Source organism: Haematobia irritans, chromosome 4, assembly GCF_050003625.1.
Source record: "Haematobia irritans isolate KBUSLIRL chromosome 4, ASM5000362v1, whole genome shotgun sequence".
In the NCBI taxonomy this organism is placed as follows: Eukaryota; Metazoa; Arthropoda; class Insecta; order Diptera; family Muscidae; genus Haematobia; species Haematobia irritans.
The window spans coordinates 114,663,233-114,673,649 of NC_134400.1; the positions used below are offsets into that span (position 1 = coordinate 114,663,233).

Below are 10,417 nucleotides of genomic sequence, written 5' to 3' on the forward strand. Positions count from 1 at the left end.
TTGCTTCAAATTTTGCACAAGGAGTACGTTTAATAGTATCGGTAATATGCCAAATTTGGTTGAAATCGGTTCAGATTTAGATATAGCTCCCATATATATCTTTCGCCCGATTTATACTCAAATGACCACGGGGGCCAAAGTTAAACTCCCATTTTCGTGAAATTTTGCAGAGATTGCAGAATTATTATTCTAACTATACATGTCAAATTTAGTCAAAATAGGTTCAGATTATATATAGCTCCCATATATACGTACACCAGAGTTGGGGAAATATGGTAGACTGTTTCATGTTTTAGACCCATTTTCAATGAGATTTTCTGTGGAAACTACCCAACTGGATAGTTTCCACAGAGAATATATTTAATATGATATTTAAGTGTGTCAAGTTTGATCTAATTTGGTTCAGATTTAGATAAAGCCTCCATATATTAGTTTTTTCCGGTTTATACAAATATGGCCAAAATTCCCACACTTGACACAAACTTCTGTGATGATTTCCCCATATCTTAGTCATATCCTAAACACTGTAATGCCAGAATTTCCACAGAACGGTTGAGTTTTAAATAAGGCTCCAAGTCGTCTGACTTGACCAAATAATATATCACAACCCACACTTGGCCATATATTTTTTGGCGGGATCTAACCAATATCCTTGTAAAATCGCCTCTGATAAGTAGCAAAAATCGTAAATATTACTAAAATTGTCCTATATCTCGAATACATGTGTATCACCTGATAAATCATAAATGCTTTTTTGTACAATTTCATTAAAATTTCTCTCGCTTCATATTTCCCATATTTATTATACCCTGCGCCACACTGTGGAACAGGGTATTATAAGTTAGTGCATATGTTTGTAACACCCAGAAGGAGACGAGATAGACACATGGTGTCTTTGGCAATAATGCTCAGGGTGGGTCCCTGAGTCGATATAACCATGTCCGTCTGTCCGTCCGTCCGTCCGTCTGTCTGTGAACACATTTTTGTGATCAAAGTCTAGGTCGCAATTTAAGTCCATTCGCCTTCAAATTTGGCACATGTTCCTTATTTGGGTCAGAATAGAACCCTATTGACTTTGGAAGAAATCGGCTCAGATTTAGATATAGCTCCCATATATATCTTTCGCCCGATATGCACTAATATGGACCCAGCAGCCAGAGTTTTATACCGATTTGCTTGAAATTTGGTACAAACATAACACTTAGTCGTATAGTCAAGTGGTCAAAATTTGATTGAAATCGGTTAAGATTTAGATATAGCTCCCATATATATCTTTCGCCCGATATGGACTTATATGGCCCCAGAAGCCAGTTTTTTTGGCCGAATTTGGTTGAAATTTTGCACTAGGAGTACAATTAGTAGTATAGTCAAGTGTCCAAAATTAAATTGAAATCGGTTTAGATTTAGATATAGCTCCCATATATATCTTTCGCCCGATATGGACTAATATGGTCCTAAAAGCCAGAGTTTTGGCCCAATTTGGTTGAAATTTTGCACAGGAAGTAGATTTAGCGTTGTAGCTATGCGTGCCAAATTTGGTTGAAATCGATTCAGATTTAGATATAGCTCCATATATGTCTTTCGCCCGATGTGGACTTATATGGACCCAGAAGCCAGAGTTTTATCCCAATTAGCTTGAAAGTTTGCACAAGGAGTACAATTGGTAGTATAGTCATGTGAGCCAAATTTGATTGAAATCGGTTCAGATTTAGATATATCTTCCATATATATTCTTCGCCCGATATGGACTTATATGGCCCCAGAAGCCAGAGTTTTGGCCCAATTTGGTTGAAATTTTGCACTAGGAGTACAATTAGTAATATAGTCATGTGTGCCAAATTTGATTGAAATCGGTTCAGATTTAGATATAGCTCCCATATATATGTTTTTCTGATTTCGACAAAAATGGTCAAAATACCAACATTTTCCTTGTTAAATCGCCACTGTGTAGTCGAAAAGTTGTAAAAATGACTCTAATTTTCCTAAACTTCTAATACGTATGTATCGAGCGATAAATCATAAATAAACTTTTGCGAAGTTTCCTTAAAATTGCTTCAGATTTAAATGTTTCCCATAGTTTTTTACTAACATTGTGTTCCACCCTAGTGCATTAGCCGACTTAAATTTTGAGTCTATGGATTTTGTAAAAGTCTATCAAATTCTGTCCAAATCGAGTGATATTTAAATGTATGTATTTGGGACAAACCTTTATATATAGCACCCAACACATTTGACGGATGTGATATGGTATCGAAAATTTAGATCTACAAAGTAGTGCAGGGTATAATATAGTCGGCCCCGACCGACTTTAGACTTTCCTTACTTGTTTCTAATAGAAATAAGTTAAATTTAGCGTAAGTTTAACTACGGATTTTTTTCCGGTGTACGATAGAAAGATGTAGTTTTCTTTTTCGAAAAAAAAAATGGTCAAAATTCTGTATTTTTTTTTTAAATTCCAACTTTTAATCATCTGAAACACGTAGAATTTTGTAGGGAATGCAGTTAAGAAATTAAAACATGGATCAGCCTAAAAACCTTCTTCGTTCAATATACTGACCCACACTTTGTTGAAATTTTGCAAAGAAAATTAAATTGTGGGGCCCATATTTCTCGAACTATAAAAGATATTCGCACAAAAAATCATCGAAATCGGTCCATAATTGTGGATTTGACAGCTAAAATAAAATTTCATACTCCGAGGTGACCAATTTTCAACGCCTACAGGTTAGCCCGTGGACCCACTAGGGACCCACAAACTTTCCGACTTAGAGGACAACAACTCAGCTTTTTGTGTGAAAACAAAGAAACAATTATGTTGATATCTTTATCCGTTCCAAAGGTGCAGAATTATTTTCAAACAAGTAAGGAAAGTCTAAAGTCGGGCGGGGCCGACTATATTATACCCTGCACCACTTTGTAGATCTAAATTTTCGATACCATATCACATCCGTCAAATGTGTTGGGGGCTTTATATAAAGGTTTGTCCCAAATACATACATTTAAATATCACTCGATCTGGGCCGAATTAGATAGACTTCTACAAAATCTATAGACTCAAAATTTAAGTCGGCTAATGCACTAGGGTGGAACACAATGTTAGTAACAAAATATGGGAAACATTTAAATCTGAAGCAATTTTAAGGAAACTTTGCAAAAGTTTATTTATGATTTATCGCTCGATATATATGTATTAGAAGTTTAGGAAAATTAGAGTCATTTTTACAACTTTTCGACTAAGCAGTGGCGATTTTACAAGGAAAATGTTGGTATTTTGACCATTTTTGTCGAAATCAGAAAAACATATATATGGGAGCTATATCTAAATCTGAACCGATTTCAACCAAATTTGGCACGCATAGCTACAATGCTAATTCTACTCCCTGTGTAAAATTTCAACTAAATCGGAGTTAAAAATTGGCCTCTACGGTCATATGAGTGTAAATCGGGCGAAAGCTATATATGGGAGATATATCTAAATCTGAACCGATTTCAACCAAATTTAGCACGCATAATTACAATGCTAATTCTACTCCCTATGCAAAATTTCAACTAAATCGGAGCAAAAAATTGGCCTCTGTGGTCATATGAGTGTAAATCGGGCGAAAGCTATATATGGGAGCTATATCTAAATCTGAACCGATTTCAACCAAATTTGGCACGCCTAGCTACAATGCTAATTATACTCCCTGTGCAAAATTTCAACTAAATCGGAGCAAAAAATTGGCCTCTGTGGTCATATGAGTGTAAATCGGGCGAAAGCTATATATGGGAGCTATATATAAATCTGAACCGATTTGGCTGATATTTTGCAAGTTTTTCGAGACTCATAAAATATTCGGATGTACGGAATTTGAGGAAGATCGGTTGATATACACGCCAATTATGACCAGATCGGTGAAAAATATATATGGCAGCTATATCTAAATCTGAACCGATTTTTTCCAAAATCAATAGGGATCGTCTTTGAGCCGAAACAGGACCCTATACCAAATTTTAGGACAATCGGACTAAAACTGCGAGCTGTACTTTGCACACAAAAATACATCAACAGACAGACGGACAGACAGACAGACAGACAGACGGACATCGCTAAATCGACTCAGAATTTAATTCTAAGACGATCAGTATTCTAAACGATGGGTCTCAGACTTTTCCTTCTTGGCGTTACATACAAATGCACAAACTTATTATACCCTGTACCATAGTAGTGGTGAAGGGTATAAAAAGCGATTTGGAATCACTGTGCATCGGCTATATCGACTCAGGACATGGCCATGAGCATTGTTGCCAATGACACTATCACGTCTCTTTCTGGGTGCTATTTGGAACCAATGTGCGTTCGTTTGTGAGCTATGAATGCCTTTAGGGGGCAACAATAGCACTCCTTGATATTTCGTACTACACAAAACTTTCAATCGTTGTGTCGTTTGTCCATAAATGTTTCAAAATATACAAATTTATGTACAAATTCATATTTTATTTTTGTTGTGTGTATCTATAATAATTTGTACAATATGAAGTTGTACTTTGGAGTTTTCTCGCTTGTTACATTAAATTTAAATCATAACAAGAAGTCATCTACACTCGTATAAAGCATAAACTATATTTATTTGCTAGACATATATTTTGCATTTTCTATTAAAATAACTAATTGGACATTTCTTTTTCAGATTAAACATACAATTTAAATCTTTTGGGAGATATCTATCGGTTATAGGCCTCATTTTGGGATTTATAAAAAATAATCCCCATACATAGATCATTCAACGCCATACTGACATTTCAATAATAACGACAGCGACAACTTTTGGAGCCCGAAGCCACATTAATGAATAGAAACAAAGAGTAGCAGAGACAGCATATTAAAAATGGCAACAGTATGGATTTATTGAAGTGTCAAAATGAAGTTGTAGTTTAATTATAATTAATTATGCCTATTTATTGTAATCATTATAAAATATAGTCCAGTTAAGTAATTTATTAAACGAATACGTCAAATAATATGGAAAAACAAAAACTATTTATTATTTATTATCACATGCATAATATAAATGCTTAGACATACATACATTTTTGTATATTAACTATTATTTATTTATTTATTTAATATGTGTAGTATAAAAATTCCCTTTAAGTTTGAATTTTTAAATAAAAGAATGTCACACACACAACTTTTTGTATATTTTGAAATTCTATGAAAAGATGGACAAGTTAATTAAATACGGATGACAAAAACATTAGAAGAATATGTGAAATTAGCAGCAAACAAGTATATATGGCCGTAAGTTCGGCCAGGCCGAAGCTTATGTACCCTCCGCCATGGATTGCGTAGAAACTTCTTCTAAACACTGCCATCCACAATCGAATTACTTGAGTTGCGGTAACGCTTGCCGATGGCAATGTATCTTAAAACCTCCTAACACCGTCTTCTAAATTGTAAGTAAGTTCATACGTGGTATATATTAAATCAAACAAGACCGATTAAATACGTATATAATTCAGTTTGACAAAATTTTCTATAGAAATAACATTTTAACAAAATTTTCTATAGAAACAAAATTTTCACAAAATTTTCTATAGAAATAAAATTTTGACAAAATTTTCTATAGAAATATAGTTTTGACAAAATTTTCTATAGAAATGAAATTTAAACAAAATTTTCTATAGAAATAAAATTTTAACAAAATTTTCTATAGAAATAACATGTTGACAAAATTTTCTATACGCGCAAAGAAAAAGAAAAACGTTTGGAAAACGTGTACCGAAAACGTTTTTCTTTTGTTAGAGTTTTTTGAATTTCTTCGAAAATTTTAAACTTTTATCACCAAAAAAATCGTTTATTACAAAATTTTTATTTTTTCAATAAAAAAAAAAATATTTTTGAACCAACAACACAGTCCATTTCGTTTATATCAAGCACTGTTCCTTTCTGACTTTAAGTCTTTAATAAGACACATTTTACAGTTCATAGTAAAAATTTAATATAGTAGTATGTAATGTTGAACATCTTTTCGGAATCTTTCGAACATATCTGGAATATATGTAAAAAAAAAAACAACTATATACGGCCGTAAGTTCGGCCAGGCCGAAGCTTATGTACCCTCCACCATGGATTGCGTATAAACTTCTACTGAAGACTGTCATCCACAATCGATTTACTTGGGTTGCGGTAACTTTTGCCGATCTTAAAACTTCCTAATACCGTAATATATACCACGTAGTCCATACGTGGTTTATATTAAACTTAAAATGGCCGACTAAATACGTATATAATTAAGTTTGACAAAATTTTCTATAGAAATAAAATTCTGACAAAATAAAATTTCGACAACATTTTCTATAGAAGTAAAATTTGGACAAAATTTTCTATAGAAATACGATTTTAACAAAATTTTCCATAGACATAACATTTTGACAAAATTTTCTATAGAAATAAAATTTTCACTAAATTTTCAAACGATTTAAAATTTTGACAACATTCTCTATAGAATTAAAATTTTGACAACATTTTCTACAGAAATAAAATTTTGCCAAAATTTTCTATAGAAATAAAATTTGACAAAATTTTCTATAGAAATAAAATTTCGACAAATTTTGCTAGATTATTTTTGCTCGAGTGGCAAGCATGATTATGAACCGATATGGACCAATTTTTGTGTGATTGGGGATCGGCTATATACAACTATAGACCGATATGGACCAATTTTGGCATGGTTATTAGCGGCCATATATTAACACCACGTTGCAAATTTAAACCGGATCGGATGAATTCTGCTCGTCCAAGTGGCTCCGGAGTTCAAATCTGGGGATCGGTTTATATAGGGGCTATATATAATTATGGACTGATATGGACAAATCTGGGGATAGACCAATTTTTGCATGGTTGTTAGAGACCATATATTAACACCACGTACCAAACTTCAGCCGGATCGGATGAAATTTGCTTCTCTTAGAGCAAGCCAAATTTGGGGGTCCGTTTATATGGGGGCTATACGTAAAAGTGGACTGATATGGACTAATTTTTGCAAGGTTGTTAGAGACCATATACTAACACCATGTACCAAATTTCAGCCGGATCGGATGAAATTTGCTTCTCTTAGAGCAATCGCAAGCCAAATTTGGGGGTCCGTTTATATGGGGGCTATACGTAAAAAAGGACCGATATGGACCAGTTTTTGCGTGGTTGTTAGAGACCATATACTAACACCATGTACCAAATTTCAGCCTAATTGGATAAAATTTGCTTCTTTTAGAGCAATCGCAAGCCAAATTTGGGGGTCCGTTTATATGGGGGCTATACGTAAAAGTGGACCGATATAGACCAATTTTTGCATGGTTGTAAGAGACCATATATTAACACCATGTACCAAATTTCAGCCGGATCGAATGAAATTTGCTTCTCTTAGAGCAATCGCAAGCCAAATTTGGGGGTCCGTTTATATGGGGGCTATACGTAAAAGTGAACCGATATGGACCAATTTTTGCATGGTTGTTAAAGACCATATAATAACACCATGTGCCAAATTTCAGCCGGATCGGATGAAATTTGCATCTCTTAGAGCAATCACAAGCCAAATTTGGGGGTCCGTTTATATGGGGGCTATACGTAGAAGTGGACCGATTTGGCCCATCTGCAATACCATCCTACCTACATCAATAACAACTACTTGTGCCAAGTTTCAAGTCGATAGCTTGTTTCGTTCGGAAGTTAGCGTGTTTTCAACAGACGCACGGACGGACGGACATGCTCAGATCGACTCAGAATATCACCACGACCCATAATATATATACTTTATGGGGTCTTAGAGCAATATTTCGATGTGTTACAAACGGAATGACAAAGTTAATATACCCCCATCCTATGGTGGAGGGTATAAAAAACAAACAAAAAAACTTTTTGGAGTTCGGTCGAAGCAGGGCTCGAACCCACGACCCTTGGCATGCAAGGCGAACGTAGCAACCACTGCTCCACGGTGCCCAACTAAATGTTTGTTTCTGTTAAATAAAGTTTGTTTAATCGGCTCGTGGACGCCGCAAGCTATGCTATATTAATATAACTTATATGGATAGTTAGCTATTGATGACAATAACAGTTACGTAGCTCAGTGGGTAGTGTGCTGGCTTACAAATTGCATTGTCCGCGGTTCGATTCTCCGTCCAGGCGAGAGGTAAAATTTAAAAAAATGTATAAAATCGTATAATTTCTTCTACATTGTTTGTATTACAGAAAAAGGCGCTAAGAACTAAAAAACCTTGTGGAAGTGAGAAATATGTTAGGGAAAATGCAATTAGCCAGAAAAGATTGTGTTTTGAGTTAGGGCGTTTTCGTTTCGCAAAAAATATGTTGCCCTGGTGTTACACTACTTTTTCCCTCATTGTATTTTCGCTCAAATAATAGTGTCATTGCAAAGTTATTGTTAATTCATAATATTGTGAGGGATACATGATCCAAAATCTATGACAGTGTCCTTTATATATGGCAATCAATTTCGAGAATGTTGCACCTTTTTTCCCAATCGAAATCGCCATTAGTCTTTATGAAATTGTTTTTACATCCTGGAAAAGAGTAAACGTTTATCACAAACAGTATATACTTTTCTTTCAAATAAAGAAAAGTATATGGTTCGAGTGGCAACCATGATTATGAACCGATATGCACCAATTTTTGTGTGATTGGAGATCGGATATATATATATATATATATATATATATATATATATATATATATATATATATATATATATATATATATATATATATATATATATATATAATATATATATATATATATATATATATATATATATATATATATATATATATATATATATATATATATATATATATATATATATATATATATATATATATATATATATATATATATATTGTAATGTTCACGACCAAAAATTTGGAAGGAAGATGGATTTTTAAATAAACTTTCGAACCATCATAGAATAAAGAGAGAAGTAGGACTGAGGGAGCCTTTTTTCGGTAGCAACAGTCGGGTGGGGGGTTCGGGTCCTTTCCTCTCTAAACCTCTTATTCATTACGTGAATTATTGTTATAGACTCCCTTTTTATTTAGGAATGAAAACAAACTACAATGGGCAAAATATGATTGGAAACAAAAAAAAAATAAGTACCGGTCCGACCCCAATCATAACAAAAATGTAGGTATGCAAAAGGCACTCTTTGAAACATTTGAAATGTGTTTTCCTAGATCGAATTGGAAAACTAGCCTCATTACCCTCACCAACCAATGTTTTGCTGGCTAAATATATTTTACGCAAAACCCCTAACATTACCCTTTACTCACGCTTTAAGGCCTCATCTCTTCAAAAGAAAACATCTGAATTTCAATTCAGCACATGATATAATATATATAATTACATTTATTTAAATAATCAAAAATACCTATATATATGATAAATTGCATATTAATCTATATATTTCATTATATGATATTTTCGTATAATTCACGGAAAAGCAATGAGTTCAAAATTTATGTGAATAATTCTCTACAATGGCCCCTAATGGGTTAAAATGGAATGTATCTCTAGTAATATTTTTAAGAAACATAAATGACAAAAATATCAACAAAAGCTGTATAGCATGAATATTTGAACACCTGTGACTACGACTTTGATAGAGAGATCACATGAGAAAACGAGTACAATGAACGTGAGAGTATATTTTCGTTGTTATTCATTCATCATAGCAAAAAGCAAAAACAAATATCATTCATGTTCTCTCACCAAATTATGAGTCAAAAGTGATGCAATTGAAAAACAAAATTTTGATGTTATTGCTAGCATTCAAAAGACTTGTTATTTCTCTGTTTACTCTTTCGACAAATTGAGAGTCATAAATGATAGAAAACAAATAAAAAAAAATCAAACATCAAAGCAAGTATAGTAAACCGATCATATGATTTCACATTTTTTTAGATCATCATACCCAAAATTATATATTGTGTTTAAAGACTTACCAACAAATCGTTGTACATGGTGAAGGCCTTCCTCATGGGGACGATGTTGTTGCAAATGATGATGTGCTATTAAAATTAAAGGGTTTAGATTTTGGGATGATAGAAACTTGCTGTGATGCTATGTTGCTTATATAAATTTACGACGATTTTCTTGAAATTCGGGATGACTGCGTTATTTAAAACTTTAATAAAATCCAGTAGAATCCATGTAGAGTGATGATTAAAAATGTATAGCTCATTCTCAAATTCGATGGTTTCAGCAAAAATTACGTGGACCTTCGTAAAAATTAGTTTTCTCATTCAGGCTTTTCGATACTTGTAGATTACCATCTTCATGGGCACATTTCGGAATTTAGCATAAAACTACTCTGCTTCTCATTTCAAAATCGCATACACAAACGAGGATTGGTCTAAAGCAATACGGAAT

General features: G+C 33.4%; 2 protein-coding genes across 4 annotated transcripts in view; both read left to right on the plus strand.

The window, feature by feature from the left end:
* Nucleotides 1-5,071, plus strand: part of LOC142235114 (uncharacterized) — a 170,058-nt gene extending 164,987 nt beyond the window's left edge. For all 3 annotated transcript variants that reach the window (XM_075306350.1, XM_075306352.1, XM_075306351.1), the window contains one exon: nucleotides 4,671-5,071. The gene's annotated coding sequence lies outside the window, so the exon portion shown is untranslated. The remainder of the gene's footprint in view (nucleotides 1-4,670) is intronic.
* Nucleotides 4,269-10,417, plus strand: part of LOC142235728 (uncharacterized) — a 24,826-nt gene continuing 18,677 nt past the window's right edge. Inside the window, exon 1 of the mRNA XM_075306988.1 lies at nucleotides 4,269-4,333. Within this exon, the coding sequence (XP_075163103.1) occupies nucleotides 4,269-4,333 (65 nt within the window). The remainder of the gene's footprint in view (nucleotides 4,334-10,417) is intronic.